This window comes from Octopus bimaculoides, chromosome 1, assembly GCF_046866305.1.
Source record: "Octopus bimaculoides isolate indiv1 chromosome 1, ASM4686630v1, whole genome shotgun sequence".
NCBI classification, from domain to species: domain Eukaryota; kingdom Metazoa; phylum Mollusca; class Cephalopoda; order Octopoda; family Octopodidae; genus Octopus; species Octopus bimaculoides.
In genome coordinates, this window is record NC_142928.1 from 22,381,707 (window position 1) to 22,404,365 (window position 22,659).

At 36.3% G+C, this 22,659-nt stretch overlaps 1 protein-coding gene across 2 annotated transcripts in view; it reads right to left on the reverse strand.

The window, feature by feature from the left end:
• Window positions 1–7,726: 7,726 nt before the first annotated feature.
• The window catches only part of LOC106878076 (uncharacterized), a 25,049-nt gene continuing 10,116 nt past the window's right edge, over window positions 7,727–22,659 (reverse strand). For both annotated transcript variants that reach the window (XM_014927169.3, XM_089349388.1), the window contains 7 exons: window positions 20,319–20,664; window positions 18,400–18,526; window positions 17,032–17,197; window positions 13,537–14,371; window positions 11,431–11,545; window positions 10,258–10,412; window positions 7,727–7,955 (listed from right to left, as the gene is read on the reverse strand). In XM_014927169.3, the coding sequence (XP_014782655.1) occupies window positions 7,850–7,955; window positions 10,258–10,412; window positions 11,431–11,545; window positions 13,537–14,371; window positions 17,032–17,197; window positions 18,400–18,526; window positions 20,319–20,664 (1,850 nt within the window). In that variant the 3' untranslated portion in view covers window positions 7,727–7,849. The remainder of the gene's footprint in view (window positions 7,956–10,257; window positions 10,413–11,430; window positions 11,546–13,536; window positions 14,372–17,031; window positions 17,198–18,399; window positions 18,527–20,318; window positions 20,665–22,659) is intronic.

Genomic DNA, 22,659 nt, shown 5'->3' on the forward strand with positions numbered 1-22,659 from the left:
GTATATATAGATGTATGTGCATATACAGATGTATGTACATATATAATGATAAGATGAAAAATTTGAGAGGTAATTAATAAATGATTATTTATTAATTAAACAATTAACAAACATCCCTTACAGCTGTTTCAATTCCAGACCTTCAGAAAATTAATTAATTAAATAAAAAATTATTTGAAAGTCAAATCTCTTCAGAGGTTGACTTTCAAATAATTTTTAATTTAATTAATTTTCTGAAGGTCTGGAATTGAAACAGCTGTAAGAGATGTTTGTCAATTTTTCAATTAATAAATAATGATTTATTAATTACCTCTCTATTTTCTCAGGTTATCATTATAATAAATAAATAAATAAATATATATAAACTACGGTTTATATAGTTACCTTGCAGTTGAGTATTAAATGTAATGTTGAATATTCTTTGTATAGGTAACTAACCAGTACTTTCATAGGATTTTGCTATCCCTGAATGAGGTTTGTAACCTTAATTGTGCTTATGTATATATATATATATATATATATATATATATGTGTGTGTGTGTGTGTGTGTGTGTGTGTGTGTGTGTGTGTGTGTGTGTGTGCAATAACAAAGGATAAAATTTTAAAAAAATTTTGTCAGTGGCCAGCATATAAAAAAAGACCGATTAAGCTGAAATTATATATATAATTATAATTAAGGATATAGAACGAAATTTGTCTTGCCTATATGCTGAAAATAGATTCTAAATCGTCTCTCCAATTAAAAAGTCAGAAATTTACATTCGTGCTGAAATCGAAGCAACAAGCTAACAGAAATTAATAACAATATAGATAACCCTGGATTAGCTAATTTTGAGATTTGCCCAATGAGTTATCCTTCTTCAGCAGGGCACACATACAGGAAATAAATGAGATATTTAGCATCTATTTTCAGCCTATAGGCTAGAAAAATTGTTTCTCTATGCCCTTAATTATAATTATATATATATATGTGTGTGTGTATATACATGTATGTATGTGTATAATATATATATATGTGTGTGTGTATATACATGTATGTATGTGTATAATATATATATATGTGTGTGTATATACATGTATGTATGTGTATAATATATATATAATTGAAGAAATTGGAGTCAACAAGAAGGGGTACAGGTAGATATTCATTTTTTAATCACTACAATTGTTTCAATGCAATGTAGTTCTTCAGGTGTGAAGGTACTTGATTATGCAACTATTTCCCTGCATTATGAGATCTAGTTGTGTTTCCTCAGGTAATATGTAAATCCCACTACATCTGCACATTCAAAGTAGTCTGCCAATGGCCCTTCAGCAACAAAACATCCTGATAAGCTAAGTGGTAAGTTAAGGATGTTCTTGAAGCTGAGGATTTTAAACTTATGGAGACAATGTTTAAATATCACCTGAGGAAACACAACTAGATCTCATAATGCAGAGAAAGAGTTGCATGGTTAAAGTACCTGCACACCTGGAGAACTGCGTTGCATCAAAACAATTGTAGTAATTAAAAATAAATGTCCAACCGTACTCCTTCTTGTTGACACCAATTTCTTTAGTTACCTATTCACACATGACAGATGCCCAAACGCAAACCTGTAAGTACGTATAATACTACTACTGGATAGCACAGACTAAATCTGAAGGTGGACAAGCTCTATACTGTACTCTACTATGTTCTTTATAGAACATCCCATAACTATATATGTATATATATATATATATATATATATATATATATATATATATATATATATATGTATGTATGTATGTATGTATACATACATATGTATAAATGCTGCATACATTATGAAAAAGAACTTCATCCTAACCACAACAATAACGTACCACAAATGATCAACTGTAAAATTACTGACTTCCTTGTTTACATACTCGAGAGATTTTCTCTAGAAATGTATCTACATTAAAAAAAAGAAAAGAAAAAAAAAATGCAATATTTGACAATAATTACCATAATATAAATAACTCATTTTTAATGTTTTAAAATATATATAAAATGTAACATAAGTTTGTGCAATGAAACCTGTGTGAGAGGAGTGGCGACAGAGACTGTGTCATGAATATATATGGTTATATATGTACATTTACAAATACATATACACACACATATACATATACACACACATATACATATACACTCATACACTAAACATTAAAGTTCTTGATTGCTTGAAATTATCTCCTTTTTTAGAGAGGGCAAACCAATTACTTAATGGCAATTGGAACCAACTCCAGTTGAGAAGGGGAAATAATCTCAAGAATGAAAAATTCTCCACAACTGATATACCATTTAAGAAAAGACAATCTGATTGTCTTAAGTGAAGATAGTACCTGTGGATACATATTTCTGACTCAATAGCTATCCTCAGTACACCCTTATCTGTCTCTGTTATTCAAATATGTGCAATTTTTGACTTATTATGCTAATTGCCCCGGCCATAAATGTGTCCTACTTTTTTGTATGTGTGTAAAGTATAAATAAGGTATGACAATTGCTGTGCTGATGATGCCTATTGAGGCAGAAACACTCACATAGCTATCCTTTGTCTCAGTTATCTTATCCTTAATGGCATGTCTGTTGTGGAGAACTTTTGATTCTTGAGATTATCTGCTCTTCTTGTTTGGAGATTTGGAGTTGCTATCAGCTGCCAATAAGTGATCTGTCTATTTTCTCTGAAAGCTGAAATAATTTCAATAAATCAACAATTTATCTTGAATATTTTTTTTTTATATATGTATAACTTTCATCTTTGTTGATTAATGAGAGAGAGAGAAAAATATAAATACATCCACACACACATGCGCATGATATAAATATTATATGCATACATTATACACACACAATATATATCTAGTCAACTCCTTTCCACCTCTCTCAGCCCCCCCCGCCCACGTCTCTGCACCATATAACATCATCGGCACAATCACACCCTCATACACACCTCTTTTCACTTTCATACTCAACCTTTTATCTCTCAACATACCTTTCACAACTCCAAGTATCTTACTCCCCTCCCTCACTCTGCTAACACCCATCTGCCATCACATGTGATCCCAGATACTTAAAAACATTCACCTCCTATAGCATCTTACCATTTATACTCACATCCATCCTGCCAGCCATTCTCTCTCTCGAGCATCTCATCACCTTACCTTAACTACATTCACTTTCAGTTTCCTCCTCTCACACACTCTTCCAAACTTTGCCACCAGTCTCCTCTGTTGCTCTTCTGGATCTGCCACCAGTGCTGTATCATCAGCAAAGAACAGCTGACTCACCTGCCATTTCTCTCCATTTACTCCCACCATTTTGGCTCCCCTACCAAGGGTTCTAGCATTTACCTCTCTAACCCTATCATCCATATATAAATTAAACAGCCATGGAGTCATCACACAACCCTGTCTTAACCCAACCTTCACATCAAACCACTCACTTACTTCACCACCCACCTTAATGCATGCCCTACTTTCTCTATAAAAACTCTGAAAAGCTCTCAACAATCTACCATCTACTCTATACAACCACAACACCTGCCACATTGCATCCCTATCTACTTAGATAGATGAGATCCAGAGAATCTCAATATAGAAGACACTTAGTAGTGCTCAAAAGTTCAAACTCCAATGTCTTTACAGGGAACCAATTCTACAGGGTGAAGAATGACTATAAGAGGGACTATTGAGCAGATATAGAGGCAGTTATGTGGATAAACAAATTAGATATATTAAATATGATATAATAGTTTGGGTATGTAATACAAAATATGTATATAAGTATAAATGCAAAATGAGAAAAAGCAAAAAGTGGAGGCTTCCAGACGATGAATATTTAAGTATAAATTTATAAATATTTGTATTAATAGATCCAACTTACACAGAGTACAAATGACAGAAAATTAAAGGAGTGGAAGAAAGGTGTTGTAAGTCCAACAACTGTTTCTGGGGGCTCAGAGATCTATGATAACATTGATAGATGTAGTTCATCATAATATGCATCTGTAATGGAGACAAAAAAAAAAAAACATTGGTTAAGATGAACTTTCCTTATCAGGGTAGGGAAGATCTTACATTTCAGATCTTAATGCAGAGTTCAAAGATGGAACTACATCTGCCAACATTATTATGGATCACCGAACACACAGAAACAGCTGTTGGACTTATAACACCTTTCTTCCACCCCTTTAATTTTCTCTGTCATTTGCACTCTGTGTAAGTTGGATCCATTAGTATAGATATCTCTATATTTATACTTAAATATTCATCATCTGAAAGTCTCCACCTTTTGCTTTCTCTTGTTTTGGATGTGTACATATATACATATTTTGCATTTTGTACCTAAACGATCGTATTATATTTTATGCATATACATACATACACACATGCAAACACATACTCATGCGCAAGTATATGTAGATGTTTTGTATTTTTAAACAAAATGCTGTTTTAACTTTGTAAATGATGTTATTTTATGATTTTTGAACCCCATGTTGTATAATGATATTCCTGTGTGAACATTTTATTCGTTAAACAAAAATATGTGTGGATATTTTTGATACACTTTGTCTATGTATGTATTTACCATATATGCTTGAAAATGTTGCTTTGGCAAATGTACAATTAGAAATGTTATATTTTGGTATATTTCTTACGTAAGTATGAAAGAAGTGCTTTCAGATCTGACATATTGTCACTGGGTTACTGAATATAATTTTTTAGATAAGTCTGTTTGTTTGTACTAATACTAAAATTGATAGAAACGTGTAAATACCTGTAATGAAACATATATCTGCATTAGTGGGTGTTGAGCTCCTAATTACAATCAAAGTATTGGTCTATTTAGGTTAGAATAATTTAATCTCTACAGTTACTCATGCCAAATATGGAGTGTAAGTATTAACTTAGCTGAAGTTGAGATAAACCACTTGAAGAAATTAAAGGCTCACTGTGTTAAAGTTATAAAGAACTTTGAAATGTTTAATATGTTGAGATATTGATAATATAATACTTATAATGAGGTTCTTAATATATGTCTCCACATCTGTTGTATCAAATAGGGTATCTGGTAGGTCTTCGGTTCAGTTATGTAAAATTAGACAGTAGCTATTGTAGAAATATAAATATCATTGAATTTGTGCATGATGTTTAGTTTGGGATGTTCCTCCTATCTCATATTACATAGGGCCATGGTTAACTGTTGATATCAGTCCTACAAAAATAAACTTATATTTGAAATATAATTGTTGTTGATAATCTTTTATGTTGAATTGAAGAAATGTTTGATGCAATTCTACTGGTTATCAAATTCTGCAATTTTCCTTTGTTTATTTTTCCTTTTTTTTTTGTGTGTGTGTGTATTTGACTTGCTGGATCTGGAGTATTTGACCTTTGCATGTTCTTCAGAACTGGTAAGATCGATGCTGTTAATGATCTGCTAAAAAATGATTCAAACCAATACTAGTAGGAGAATCAAGGGCATGAGCAGGAAAGACATTCCAGAGGACCAACATTCTAAGAAAAAGGAACTGAGATTTAATAGTTGTTGCAGGTTTGAAGAGTTGAACACAGGTGATGATAGGAGAGACAAGTGAGTTGGAAATGCCTGGCAGAATGTGACATGAATTCTGCCACCTCCAAGGGACGGAGATCATAGTAACAGTAAAATAATGGACTGTCAACTGGAGCATATCTGTGATTGACTTTATTCTGTGTCTGTGAAATATAAAATGAATACCATATTTTCCTGCAAAGACATTTTAAAGGTAATGACAGAATCAGTCAAAACTGAATTTCTGTCTCAATCTGTATTTCCTTCAGATTTTCATCATCTCATCCTTATGCTTCAAATACCTTGTTATCTTTTGTTATGTATTTGCTACCAATTAAAAATAAATTTTTAACTTTTTCACTAGGTGCAGGTATGGATATATGGCTAAGAAGCTCACTTTCTAACTATGTGGTTTCAGGTTCAATCCCATTGTGTGGCACCTTATATATGTGTGTGCATGTGCATGTGTGTGTGTGTGTATTTACCCCACTAACTTCCACTGCATGACAACCGGTGTTGGCTTGTTTATGTTCATATTATTTATTGAGTCAACAAAAGAGACCTACAGAACAAGTATCAGCCTTAAAAAAAACAACAAAAAATCCTTAAGTACTGGGGTCAATTTGGTTGACTGTAACACTTCAAGGTGATGCCTCCATATAGCCACAGTCAAATGACTTAAACAAGTAAAAAATAAGAGGCTGGAAAAACATGTTTTGAGAGAAAATAAACCGTAAGAAACCAGGGAAATACAGAAATGTATATCATCATCATCATAATCGTTTAACGTCCGCTGTCCATGCTAGCATGGGTTGGACGATTTGACTGAGGACTGGCAAGCCATAAAGCTGCACCAGGTTCCAATCTGATCTGGCAGAGTTTCTACAGCTGGATGCCCTTCCTAACACCAACCACTCCGAGAGTGTAGTGGGTGCTTTCATGTGCCACCGGCACGAGGGCTAGTCACACAGTACTGGCAATGGCCTCGCTCAAAAAGGTGCTTTTTATGTGCCACCTGCACAGGAGCCTGTCCAGCGGCACTGGCAACGACCTCGCTCGAATGATTTTCTAATGTGCCACCAGCACAAGTGCTAGAAGGCAACGCTGGTAATGATTATGCTCAAATGGTGCTATTTACGGGCCACTAGCACAGAAGCCAGACAGCTGCTCTGGCAATGAACATGCTCGGACAGTGCTGTTAGTGCTCCACTGGTGCAAGTGCCAGTCATCGAGTATGGTTCAATTACGATTTCACTTGCCCCAACAGGTCTTCGCAAGCAGAGTTTAGTGTCCAATGAAGGAGAGGTTGGCATGGGTGCCAGTCATTGGATTCGGTTAGATTTCAGATTTTATATAGTTATAGAAAATGTCACCCAGATGTCACAGACAGTGTGATAATTATAATTTGTAAGATTACTTTGAAATCTTTCAATTAACTTATTTAGACCATCATTCTGTTGACAGCATCTTTAAATGACATTAATTTATGAACAAAGTGACCAACACTTTAGAGATTGGTTTCAAATTTTGGCAAAAAGCCAGCAATTTTGGGGGAGGAGTAAGTCATTTACATCAACCCCAGTGCCCTTGAATGGATAAAAGGCAAAGTCAGCCTTGGCAGAATTTGAACTAAGGACATAAAGATGGATTATATATAGACGAGCATTTTGTCTGGTGTGCTAACATTTCTGCCAGCTTGCTGCCTTTAACTCTTTACTCTTTTACTCTTTTACTTGTTTCAGTCATTTGACTGTGGCCATGCTGGAGCACCGCCTTTAGTCGAGCAAATCGACCCCAGAACTTATTCTTTGTAAGCCTAGTACTTATTCTATCAGTCCCTTTGCTGAACCGCTAAGTTACTGGTACGTAAACACACCAGCATCGGTTGTCAAGTGATGTTGGGGGGGAACAAACACAGACACACAAACATATACACACACACATACACATATATATATACATATATATGACGGGCTTCTTTGAGTTTCTGTCTACCAAATCTACTCACAAGGCTTTGGTCGGCCCCAGGCTATAGTAGAAGACACTTGCCCAAGGTGCCACAGAGTGGGACTGAACCCGGAACCATGTAGTTGATAAGCAAGCTACTTACCACACAGCCACTCCTTGAGATTAATAGAAATGAACAATGTAGAAGCAATATCAAATGGATTATTTCAACATTTTATTGTTTATACATACAGTCAGGCTTTAAAAAACAAATTAGACAAAATACAAAATGGCTGAAAGAGCAACTTTTAAAGTCAGCCTTTACACTGACTATAATTAAAATGCAATAATTATCCAATTAGTTGTTATCATTAAGATAAGAAGTAGAGGAGACATTTTCACATTTGGTCCAGCTGCCACCCGGCAATGTAAAAGATGTAACCTGAAATAAAAATAGTATTTTTGAGATATTGTGATGTCACTCCTGAAGTTTTATGCAATATTGTGTTGAGTCAAAAGTTTTATACAATATATTGGTAACTTATTTGCCTTATTCATCAAGTTTCCACAAAAGCAGTCTAGCATTCAAAGTAGGGACCACTGTGTTGCACTGTCTGATTTCACCTTTCTGTTAGTTCTTCAACGTCATGCTAATACCAGTTCTTGTCCTTTGAGGTGAAGAACTCCTTCACTGAAGCTTCCACCCTCTTTTTGTTGATGAAGTGTTGTGAGTGCAGGAAGTGAACCATGAATCAGAACTTTGAACGCTAGGCTGCTTTTGTTGTAACTTGATGAATAAAAGAAATAAGTTACCAAAATATTGCAAAACTTTTGACTCAACACAGTATTAAAAGAGCAGTTTACGTGCATTTAATTTGCATCTCCAAACAAGTCATCATCATATCATATCATATCATCCATATTTCATGCTGGCATGGGTTGGATGGTTTGACAGGGTTTGATAGGTCAGAGGACTGCATCAAACTCCAATGTTTGATTTGGTATTGTTCCTATGGTTTCTATGACCAAGGTAGAGAGCTGGCAGAAACGTTAGCACGCCGGGTGATAATGCTTAGCGCTATTCCATCTGCCGTTATGTTCTGAGTTCAAATTCCGCTGAGACCAACTTTACCTTTCATCCTTTCGGGGTCGATTAAATAAGTACCAGTTACGCACTGGGGTCGATGTAATCAACTTAATCCCTTGTTTGTCCCCTCTATATTTAGCCCCTTGAAGGCAATAAAGAAATATATGGTTTCTATGACCTTCTTAACTCCAACCACTTTACAGAATGTACTACGTGTTTGTTTCTTTTTTGTTACTGCCACTAATGAGGTCACTTAGCAGTTTGCAAAACATGACCTCATGACTGGGCAGAAGGATGTGGTATAAAGGGAAAAGGTTTATGTCAGATGTTGATGGGTAAGAATATGGTAGAGGAAGGCAAACAAGTGTCTTGCTGTATAAAAACTTAAATCAATATAATTTTTGTTAGTCTCCCAAAAGTTAACCAATCTAAATATATTAAAAAGTTGTGACATCATAATAATGTTTATTTACTGTAACCGACATCAGGTTCAGTTCTCATCCCCACTCCTGTTTATTTTGATTATCCAGGCTATAATATAAGAGTTCAAGACTGACTGTTCTTGGGAACCCCTGTGTACCAAATCAGTCAAAGAATTCAGGCAAAGGGAAAGTTCCAAGATCCAAACATGCAAGTAGAGTTTAAAACTATGAGAACTGTAAAAGTAAACCTAGAAGATACACAAACCCTGGTTAATGAAGAAGAATGCAAAATTCTAGTGCCCTTAAGAAATTGGCCTTGTTTGGTATGCAGAAAAGGTGTCTGTCAGTTCCCTAAAGTATGCATTCAGTATTAAGTATGTATGTATACACCTTTGATGGCAAGTCTGCTCAATCTGACCAAAGGGTAAACAACCACCACCGTCGCTGTCACCACCACCGCCGCCAGCACAGCAGCAACAATCCTTTCTACTATAAGCACAAGGCCTGAAATTTTGGAGGAGGGCCAAGTTGATTACATCGACCCCAGTACTCAAGTGGTACTTAATTCATCGATCCTGAAAGGATGAAAGGCAAAGTTAACCTCAGGGGAATTTGAACTCGGAACGTAGCAGCAGACGAAATACCACTAAGCATTTCGCCCGGCGTGCTACCGATTCTGACAGCTTGCCGCCTTAACAACAATAACAATAATAACTACAACAACAGCAGGACTTATGAATGCCACATAATTGTATGGAATATTTCTTTGGTCATCAATGTCTGTGCAACCAGCAGTGTACATGCATTGGTTTACAACTGACCTGTTAGAATCATCAACATAAATGCCAAGTCATCATCATCATCATCATTTAACGTCTGCTTTCCATGCTAGCATGGGTTGGATGATTTGACTGAGGACTGCTGAAACCAGATGGCTACACCAGGCTCCAATCTGATCTGGCTGAGTTTCTACAGGTGGATGCCCTTCCTAATGCCAACCACTCCGAGAGTGTAGTGGGTGCTTTTACATACCACTGGCACGATGGCCAGTCAGGCGGTACTGGCAATGGCCACGCTCAAAATGGTGTATTTTACGTGCCACCTGCACAGGAGCCAGTCCAGTGGCACTGGCAATGACCTCACTCGAATGTTTTCTAACGTACCACTGGCACAAATGTCAGTAAGGCGACTCTGGTAATGAACATGCTCAAGTATTTATTTAATTTACAACTTACCTGTTGGGTTCAGCTCGCATTTTCTTTGACCATTCCAGCTCCAGACTGACCCCTTCAAACCAAGTTTGTCCATCTTCAAAAGGATATTCATAACCTTGTTTACACTTACAGGCATAATTACCCAAACTAAAACCAAAACCTGTCAGTGGGGAACACTGTAAAGAAAAGAGTTGTAAAAAGTTTTCGTCTAATGAGAGCCAACAGTTAGTGCTTGCCCTCAGACATAATATACGAATAGTGTGTGCATGTGTGTGTGTTTGTGTGTGTGTGTGTGTGGCAGGGTGAGTGCAGAATATTTTGCTGTCGTTCTTTTGTCCTCAATCATCTCTGATTGCACAAACTTATGATCAAGGCCATGAGAATCCAGTCAGATATATAATAGCAGACTCTCATAGTCCAAGAAAGACAATTCTGTAGTTTCTTGCTCAAATGATTCGTTTATAGTGATCAAATGTAAGTGCTGTTCATTAGTTCACTCCCTCCAAGAAATTGATGTTGCCTGGACAGGTGCATGGTGTTCCACTCAGTAATTGTTGGCGTGGTCACTGAGCAATACAAGATGAAGTGTTTCAAGAATTGAAACTATGATCTTCTGATTGTGAGTACAACATCCTAGCCACTAGGTCATATTCTCTCACCTGGCACTTCATCACTTACAATGATAAGGGTTCCAGTTGATCCAATCAATGGAACAGCCTGCTCATGAAATTAATATGCAAGTGGCTGAGCACTCCACAGACATGCATACCTTTAACATAGTTCTCAGGGAAATTCAGCGTGACACAGAATGAGACAAAGCTGGCCCTTTGAAATTCAGGTACAACTCGTTTTTGCCAGCTGAGTGAACTGGGGCAACATGAAAAAAAGTGTCTTGATCAAGGATGCAATGCGTTGCTAGGAATCGAACTTGTGACCTTATGATTGTGAGCCAAATACCCTAACCACTAAACTAGGCACCTCCAGTCTGCTGTCACCACACACACATGCACACATGCACACACGCATGGACATAGTTTAGGGCCTTGAATTACTAGAAATGAACAGCAGTTATAAAACTAAAGTGAGTTAAGTGTTGTAATAGATAAAAAAAAACACATTTTTTTCTTATTTTTTCCATAAAACTTTCAAATCTATAAAACTGTAAAATATATAAATTATATTTAGAAGCTTTACCTTTGTAGATGGTGGACATAAAGCAGTGTTTTTAAAAGCATTAGCAATGTAGAATGGTTGTTGGCACTGATTAATATCTAAGAACTTCAGGTCTATGTCAACCAAAACAATACCTCTAAAAATAAAGGAAAAATTAAATAAGATCTGACCAGCACATAAAGCTGTAAATAGCATAAAATAATATCAAGCGGATTAACTCTCTGATACTCCACACTCATAGTTTAACAGAGTACTTTATGATAAGTATCTGTGGCACTTTCTACTATATAACATAGAGACCCCAAAATGTGGATAGCATCACATTAGACTGTTTAAATTTTTCTCTTTCTACAGTTTTTATCTTTCTTATTTGCAGTCTACGAAAACACTTGACAATGTTTCATATCTAAAAAGAGAAACTTCACTAAACCCTTCATTAAATGAACAATCACTCTCTCTCTCTCTCTCTCTCTCTCTCTCTCTCTCTCTCTCTCTATATATATATATATATATATATATATATATATATATACAAATTAAAAGGGTAAAGGTTTATCAATTTATTAATTTATTAATAAATCAACAATTAATAATTTTTACCAAGCCCTTCGGTATGTAATCACCATTATCGGTGGAGAACTTATTTAAAAGTTCATATATATTTATAAACATAATTAAGGGATCAGTAAATATTTTTGCTGATCCCTTAATTATGTATATATATATATATATATATATATATATATATATATGCTAAATTCATTATATTCATTGCTGACTCTTACAAGGAGGTGCTGAAGAGTTCCTGGTTTTGGGTGCAAGAAAATAAAGAGGATCAGTTAATTATAATTTTATTCTACATATTCCACTCTCAGATTCACATACATTTATTGCAGTGGTCCGTCAGTTTTTCTAATCCCTGTAAAAGAACTCGGAAGGTTGGGCCTACAACCAGACCTTTTGGAATACCCTCAAAACCAGGAACTTTTCTGCACTCCATCATACATTGCCAACTGTACCTCTTTTGATGGGCTGATGGCTTATGCAGTACATTCCTTGTCAGGGATCATCAGATCAGAGCCCATGTCAAAAGCATTTCCAGGTTAACAAATGCTAAGTAAAAGGATTCATTCCTGCTAAGCACTTCTGTACTTTTCCTGTACTTATTTCACTATGAATATGGCATCAGTGGTACCTCTTCCCACCACAAAACCAAACTACATCTCATTCAGATTAATCCTATTCCCAATTAATTTTGTTACAATGGTACCATCTTTTACTCCCTGCTAGGTTCCCCTTCTTTTCTCCAACATTTCCTTATTGTTATTTTTACAGCTTGAAACTCTTTTTGTTGTTAATTACTTAGCTTTGTAGTGAGAAAGGAACCTGCTGACAGTCACACAGACTGGGGCAAGTAGAGTTATAGCTCTTGTTAGGAACCCAGTAAAACAGTTGTACTGGAATGTTATACACTTTACACAGTAAGAATTGTTAAAATGTATCAATTAATTCTAAACATTTTTGCTATTCAGAATATCAGGATTATAGAGGCAAGTAGGGAAATAGCAAATTCTTTGAGCTAGGACAAAATACTTTGTGGTATTTGTTCCTGTTCACTATATTCAGAGTTCAAATCCTGCCAAGATCATCTTTGCCGATCAACCTTCTGGTGTCGATCATGTAGAAGTACCTTGTCATGGATGTGGATTGGTAGAATAGTGAGAATATTGACAAAATGCCTTGTGGTAATAGCTCTGGTGGATCTCTATGTTCTGAGTTCTTGGTTGGTAGACTTAATCTTTTGCTCAGCTTAAAACCACCACCTCACACCTAGTGTACCATTAGTAGAGTTTACTTTGTGGCAAGCATTTGGACAATGCACTGCATTACCAAAAGCTTCAGTTAATTGTCATTGCCTCTGTGAGGCCCAACATTTGAAAGATCATGCTACCAACAACGGCCATGACTACGATTTCATGGGTACCATTTATGTGACACAGGCAATAGACACAACTATGATTTCACTTGGCCCTTCCCTATTCATGAAATTGTACAAAAACAAAGAAAAAGGACTTGGAAATAAGAATCTATAAATCTGAAATAATAATAAATAAACTGTTAACTTACGTAAACTTTACAGAGGAGAGATATATATTCCGACTAAAAAATGGAACAATATAAGTGATGACCCATTTGTCAATTCTTCCATCGCAACGATAAGTTGGTCCGCTCCATTGACCAGACTTAAAAGTAGGTGCTTTGTAAACCAAATCACTGTATTTAAAATGTTTTTGACTCGTTCCATTGCGATCAGATCGCACAAATGCTTTAATATGGAATTCTTTCAATTCACTTATATTTGATCTAAAACGTTCTTTTGCTGTCATGAACCCTGGTGTATTCAAATAACTCTCTTTCAACCCTGCAGCATCTATTGCCCAAAAACCATGATTGTTTCTATAAGCCCAAGGTCCAAACAAAGCTTTTTCTGTTCCATTAGCTCCAATAAATTGGTAACTGTCAAAAAATACAGCAGAAGAAAGTATTTTGTGGTCTGACATCACGTTAGATAAAACCTCAGCAAACATGTGATCTTCTTGAAGTTGCTGTCCTCCTTTCAGTATTCCAAAATTTACATTATATTCATTGTTTTGTAAAAAGCTGCTCAGAAAATGTGCCAGGCGTAGAGCTGTTCTGGCCTGAGATTCAAACTGTGTTTCAGCTCCATATATTACAGATCCAGACAATGACAAGCTTGATGGAGGTTGCTTATGACAGTTTATCTTATTTACATCACCCATTTTTTTCATAAGAGTTCTGATCTTAACAGCATTATTTTTATCATAAGCATTTCGACGATGACGTGAAGTGCTACGTTTGATATTTCTTTTGATATTTAATGTACTCTGCTGTTGCCTGTACATTGTTGTATTGTAATGTTTTCCAAGATGTACTTTGCGACCTGAAATACAAAATGTCGATGATAAAGTTAGCATTCTATATACTATTTGCATTTGGTGGGAATGTGAAAGTGTTGAGGATGTATGGTTATCAAGGAATTTCAGTTCTAGCTCACATACATCCATTACCAATGTCAACTAGATTACACACTGTGAATGTGGTGCAACCACATCCAAATAGATGGCTGAAACCTCAAGACATCTTTTACTGAGAGTCAGTCACTTGCATCCAGGCTTGTTAGGCTACCATTCTTATACTGCAAGACTGTCTTCAAATGTGATATGCAGGCCAATGATAGCAACTTATCAAGTTGGAAAGCCTTGACAGCAGATCACATCAGGGAATGAATCATTGGGTTCCGAAATCTTATTTTCAAGAATTACAGGTGGTCATGGTGGCAGAACCTTTGTTTAAAGTCACTGCAAGGCCTATGACCTATGAATTTGGTCTTGGTCTGCAAAGGATTAACCTGGGACCACCACCAACACCAACAACAACAACAACAACTACAACAATAATTCTATTAGAGACTCAGTTCAGAGAACCTGTCATGCTAGTGAGGCTCCCTATTATCATTGAATGGTACAATAGCACTTCAGCAGACCAAAATATCACAAGCACTAACCATTCTCATGTAATTCTGTTATTATTTTATACTAGCTTATTATTTTTTACTATATTTTATACTATATTATTTTATACTGGCTTAAAAGCTGCACACTGTGTAGACTTTTGTGCGAGCTCCTGCGGAGAGCTAATTGGGCCTGTGGCCGAGGCATTATGTACATTATTTACATTATTTACATTTGATGGATATTTGTCCTCATCTTGTTTCTTGTTAACACGTTTCAGCTAATATACCCTCCAGCCTTCATCAGGTCTCTTGGGGAAATTTCGAACCTGGGTTCTCATTCCTAAGGTATTTTTCAATGTTATTATTATTATTATCATTATTATCATCATCATTATTATTATTATTATTATTATTATTATTATTATTATTATTATTATTATTATTATTCAGGTTACTTCCTGGAATCGAACTCGGAATCTTGGGGTTAAGAGTGCGGGCTACTAACCCCAAGATTCCGAGTTCGATTCCAGGCAGTGACCTGAATAATAATAATAATAACAATAATAATAATAATAATAATAATAATAATAATAATAATAATAATAATAATAATAATAATAATAACATGTTATTATTATTATGTATGTATGTATATATATATATATATATATATATATATATATATATATATATATATATACATACATATATATATGTATGTGTATATATATACATACATATATGTATGTATGCATGTATATATGTACGATGGCTGTCTGTCCACTCATGATGGATGAAGACCATCACTGACCACTAAGGACACTGTGAACTCCGACAAAATTACACTTTATACTTGTTGCTGCACTGGTGACTAATGAGCCCAACACTTGATAGACTTACATACATATGTACGTATGTACATACATACATACATACATGCATGCATACAAACAAACAGACAGACAGACAGATGTAACACATATACATATATAACTTTACATAGCATCAACACAAGGAATATTAGTGAAACATTCCCATCAGAACTTATATGTATGTGTGTGTATATTTGTGTGTCTGTGTTTGAACCCCAACATTGCTTGACAACCGATGCTGGTTTGTTTACGTCCCTGTAACTTAGCAATTTGGCAAAAGAGACCGATAGAATAAGTACTAGGCTTACAAAGAATAAGTCCTGGGGTGGATTTGCTTGACTAAAGGTGGTGCTCCAGCATGGCCGCAGTCAAATGACTGAAACAAGTAAAAGAGTATCTAATATGCACACTATTAATACAATCTGTAAGTGGAACAATAAAAATATCCAAAACTTTCTTGAAGCTCAAAATATAAATTTGTTTTTGTTATTTACATTCCAGTGACAGGGAACTTTGTATCTTTGTTAGAAACCAGCTCCTTCTGCAGGAAAAGATTAAAAATTTTTAAAAATAGAAGGGAGCATACATACATACATACATACATACATACATACATACATACATACATACACACATACATACATACATACATACACGTACATACATGCATGCATACATGCATACAAATTTTGAAATAAAACTGAATAATGACATACATACATATATGCATATATATGCATACATATACATTAGGCTTCTACACAGTTTCCATTTTGCAAAATTCACTCACAAGGTATTATTCAATGACAGGTTTAACAGAAGACTAGAAGGTGCTGCACAGCAGAAATGAACCTGGAACCTCATGAATGAGAAACAAGCTTCTAAACCACACATTACACAACATTGCATATTAGTATTACTTGTTGTATTGCATACACTGACATACACACACTTATGAACATATACTCACACCCACATATGCATACATACACTCATGTACATATACACACACACACACACACACACACACACACACACACACACACACATATATATATACGCAGATACTCACATGTGCACTCACACATACATATTCTTTTCTACTCTAGGCACAAGGCCTAGTACTTAATTTATCAACTGGTACTTAATTTATCAACCCTGAAAGGATGAAAGGCAAAGTCCACCTTAGCAGACTCACACATACATAATACTTACGTTGAATGGAAGTGCATGTAAAACCATACTCGTATTCCTCTTGAGTAGCTTGTTCTATAATTGATCCTTGGAATGGTGGTTTAATTTGGGATGGGTATTTATAGCCTTGTTTGCAGACACATTTGTAACCTCCTCGTTTGAAGCCATAACCAGATACATGCTTGCACTGAAAGATTAGAATAACGTCTTTTAGATATTAGGATATACACAAGTAGACTTACCATATTTGATGGCCTATAAGACGCACGACTGCATAGGACGCACCCTAGCCTAGGCTATACTTTTCTAAAATAAAGTTTAATTCCTCCACTTGTATAACTGTATGTTATTACCAGTAGGTGGAAGCGCAATGGCCCAGTGGTTAGGACAGCGGACTCACAGTTGGAAGATCGCAGTTTCGATTCCCAGACCGGGCGTTGTGGGTGTTTATTCGAATGAAAACACCTAAAGCTCCACGAGGCTCCAGCAGGGGATGGTGGCGAACCCTACTGTACTCTTTCACCACAACTTTCTCTCACTCTTACTTCCTGTTTCTGTTGTGCCTGTAATTAAAAGCACCCACTACACTCTCAGAGTGGTTGGTGTTAGGAATGGCATCCAGCTGTAGAAAGTCTGCCAAATCAGGTTGGAGCCTGGTGTAGCCATCTGGTCCTCAGTCAAATTGTCCAAAGCGGACGTTAAACGATGATGATGATGATGATGATGAGGTCACTGCCTGGAATCAAACTTGAAATCTTGGGATTAGTAGCCCGTGCTCTTAACCACTACGCTATATGCCAATAGTAGAAAGGATTATTATTATTATTATTAAGGCAGTGAGCTGGTAGAATCCTTAACATGCTGGACAAAATGCTTAGTGGTATTTTGTCTGTATGTATGTATGCATGTGTGTATACCCTTGTCTTGACACTATGCAATGGTTGTTAACAAGTATCATCATTCAGTTAAAAGCATGTCTGGCCATGGGAAAATATTACCTTGCTTGGAAACAGATGAGTGTTCCTGACAAGAAGTGAGGGCATCCAGCTATCCAGCTGTAGAGAATCTGCCATTACAAATTCTATCTCACCCATGCAAATATGGTAAAGTGAACATTAAATTTTGATGACAATGACAACACTGATGATGATGATGATGATGATGATGATGATGATGATGATGATGATGATGATGATGATGATTATGATTATGATGATGATGATGATGATGATGATGATGATGATGATGATGACATTTTTGGAGATGAGAATTAAAATTGGTACACCCAAGTAATAAGTAGTGGTATGAACCAAAGGTACAGTAATGCAACGTGGGTATGGCAGTCTAAGATAAACATTATATATAACAGTACTCCCAGTATTATTATACCTTCGTTGTTGGTTTACATCTGTCAATTCCAGCAAGATAATTTGGTAAAGGATTTCCAATGCTTATAGGACAGGCATTAAAATCAATTTTTCGAAAGTATGTATCCATGGTAACCAATGCAACTATTCTGGAAAAAATAAAATAAAAAACAATAAAAATATAAACACATACACATACCGTTGCTAGTACCGCCTAACTGGCCTTCGTAGGATTTTCGAGCGAGATCGTTGCCAGTGCCCCTGGACTGGCTCTTGTGCGGGCGGCACATAAAATACACCATTTTGAGCGTGACCGTTGCCAGTACCACCTGACTGGCCTTCGTAGGATTTTCGAGCGAGATCGTTGCCAGTGCCCCTGGACTGGCTCTTGTGCGGGCGGCACATAAAATACACCATTTTGAGCGTGGCCGTTGCCAGTACCACCTGACTGGCCTTCGTAGGATTTTCGAGCGAGATCGTTGCCAGTGCCCCTGGACTGGCTCTTGTGCGGGTGGCACATAAAATACACCATTCTGAGCGTGGCTATTGCCAGTACCGCCTGACTGGCCTTTGTGCGGGTGACACGTAAAAGCACCCACTACACTCTCTGAGTGTTTGGCGTTAGGAAGGGCATTCAACTGTAGAAACTTTGCCAGATCAGATTGGAGCCTGATGTAGCCATCCGGTTTCACCAGTCCTCAGTCAAATCGTCCAACCCATGCTAGCATGGAAAGCGGACGTTAAACGATCATGACATTCCATAGATATTTTACCATTTTGGTGTTTAGATCCGTTGATTCATTTGGGACAAACAAAACTATTCACCTCAAACTAGAATCTCTGAATCTACCTCCACCTGCCATTTAACTTTGTTTCCTTATATGTTTTGATGAGTTAATTATGATTATGTTAAAAAAAAAAAAATCATTTTTGCAAACTATTTCACTCTTTCCCAAAAATTCTCTGCCAGAAATTTTTGTAGATAGGAGAGGTCAACATTGAATATAAAGTTTTATCATTATTTTTTTTTATTGAAGTCTTAATCTCTCTCTTTTAAACAAACTCAAAGATGACCCATCTTCTGCTAGAAATAGCAGGGATCACATCAATCTCAAAAGTAATTATTTTTCAACATAATTGTAATTAAATCATTGAAACATATTAAATGAAGTCAAGATGTATGAAATATCAGTCTCCATCTCTCATAATTTTTCACATCAAATTCTTACATAATAATGTATATATATATATATATATATATATATATATATATATTATATAGGCACAGGAGTGGCTGTGTGGTAAGTAGCTTGCTTACGAACCACATGGTTCCGGGTTCAGTCCCACTGCGTGGCACCTTGGGCAAGTGTTTCTGTTATAGCCTCGGGCCAACCAAAGCCTTGTGAGTGGATTTGGTAGACGGAAACTGAAAGAAGCCTGTCATATATATGTATATGTATATGTATATATATATGTGTGTGTGTTTGTGTGTCTGTGTTTGTCCCCCCAACATCGCTTGACAATCGATGGTGGTGTGTTTACATCCCCGTAACTTAGTGGTTCGGCAAAAGAGACTGATAGAATAAGTACTAGGCTTACAAAGAATAAGTCCTGGGGCCGATTTGCTCGACTAAAGGCGGTGCTCCAGCATGGCCACAGTCAAATGACTGAAACAAGTAAAGAGAGTATATATATACACACACACATGATAGACTTCCACATAGCTTACATCTACTAAATTCATTCACAACATTCACAAAGCATTGATTAGTACAGGGCTATAGTAGAAAACACTTGCTCAAGATGCCACACAGTAGGACTGAACCAAAAACAACCATGTTGCACCTATAAAAATATAAATTGAATATAAAAAGCAGAATATAAATACAATATTAAACAACCCAAACTTTTATGAAAATATTTAACCTTCTGTTTTATTACCTTGGTCTCCTCATATGTGTGAGACGTGAATATCTTGGCATGAAATCTATCACGGGTGAGACAGCAGAAACTATCCATTCATTTGACTTTCCGCAGTCAAAATATGGCTGAGTAAATTTCACAGGAAGTATTTCATTCTTGGAATGCTGACCAGGAACGCTTGGTCCAAAGAAAACTGAAATATGAAAATGTTCACTGTCGAACTGTCCAGGTCTGCTTGAATATTTTATACCCACAGCATATTTATATTTTATCAAAGAATCCTTTGCACTGTACACATCTGGCATATCCCATAAAGAGTACCAAATATTTGTTTTACTCCATCTCTTTGTATAATTGTTGGGACCTAGAAAAAATAAAAGACAATAAGTTACATTGTAACAAGTCAATGAGAGAAATATTAAGCATACAAAACTATTATTATCATTGTCATTTGCCAAGGTTGACTTTGCCTATCATTTTTTCAGGGTTGATAAAGTAGGTACAATTTGAAGACTAGGGTTGATGTAATCAACTATTCCTCTCCCCCAAAGCTGGCAGAATTGTTAGCATGCTGGGTGAAATACCTTGTGGTATTTTGTCCATCTTCACGTTCTGAGTTCAAATTCTGCTGAGGTTGACTGTCATCCTTTCAGGGTCAATAAAATGAGTACCAGTTATACACTGGAGTTGATGTAATCAATTACCCGCTCCCCCAAATTATCATTGTTGTTGTTGTTGTTGTTGTTGTTAAGGTGGCAAGCTAGCAGAATCATTAGCGCATCAAACAAAATGCTTTTCTGGCTCTGTGTTCTGAGTTCCTAACTGGGCCCCACCTGCAAGGTCATGCACTGTTAATCTTGATATGATATTATTATTATTATTATAATGATAGGAATGAGCAAGTGTCTCCGCTGTGCCATATCTGTAATAGCATGAATGAAATCATTGCTCATATCACGAATGACTGCCCTAGACTTGCCCAAAACCACTACAGGTTGTGGCGACATGATCAGGTAGCGAAAGTGTTATATTGGAAACTGTGCGAAAAGTGAGGGTTAGAGATGTAAGACGTGGTATGAGCATAAACCACAGAGAGTGGTGGAGTCAGAGACTAGCAAAATCCTCTGGGGTTTCCCAATCCAAATAGATCAGGAACTAGAGCATAACTGACTGGACCTAGTGGTGGTGGACAAGGTGCACCACATGTGCTTTTTGTTTATCTTGCATGCCCTTTTGCCTCATGAATAGTCTTGAAGGAAGGTGAAAAGATAGATAAATACAACCCTCTTAAGTACAAAATAGCCTGGCTATGGAAAAGGAAGATGGTGAAGAGAGTGCCAATTATTGTTGGGTCCTTGGGAACAGTATCAGAAGGCATCAAGGGGAATATAAAAGAAATTGGAATAGAGTGCCCAGTAGAACTGTTACAAAAAGTTTGCCTCCTTGACATGGCCAGAATAATCAGGAAAGAAATAGCTGAAAAGAATGGAAGCATGGTACCATAGACTGCAGGTAGCAAGCCTGCTATGCATGCAATACTTGGGGAGTTCCTACAAAACCTGTGATAAAAGGAAGAAAAAAAACATATATAAAAAATAATGATAGAAGAAAGGGCTAAAAAACAGTACATGAAGAATTGACATAAAAGGTGACTGCATTACAGGTCAAATTGAAAAGACATGATGCTAGATGCAAAGGTTTCAAACAGGATAGACTGTTCCAATCAAATAGATGGCATCTTTTTGAGGAATTAGAGGGAAGCCAATACCAAGAGCTCATTCCAGATGCGAGAGAAAAATAAAGAATTTTGGGGAGGGGAAACAGAAAGAAAGCACAGACTGGCTAAAAAAGGTGGAAAGGCAACTTGCAACTCTATCAAGACAAAAGGGCATTTGAATTAATCTATATACAGTGAGACAGAAGTTAAAAGAAATAGCAAACTGGAAAGGACCAGGCCTGGATGAAGTACAAGGCTGCATAACTGGATGACTGCTTGCAGCTAAGTCATGTCCTTGCCTGGATAACAAGTGGATGAATGCTGCTATGCCTCAAGGTTTCCATTGAAAGGGAACTTGGCAACAATTTTTTTACCTATAACTTGTTTACCACTTATATGGAAGCTTATTACTGGTGTCTTGGCAGAAGTGTTATACAGCCATCTGGAAAGTAGCGATCTACTTCCAGAAGAACAGAAAAGATGCAGGAAACAGATGTAGGGCAACAAAAGATCACTTATTAGTTGATAAAATGATAATTAGAAATTGTAGACATAGATTGACAGGACTGAAGCATATGACATGGTGCCACATAGTTGAATACGTAAAACAAAGAGCATATTTGGAATAACAAAAAACATGGA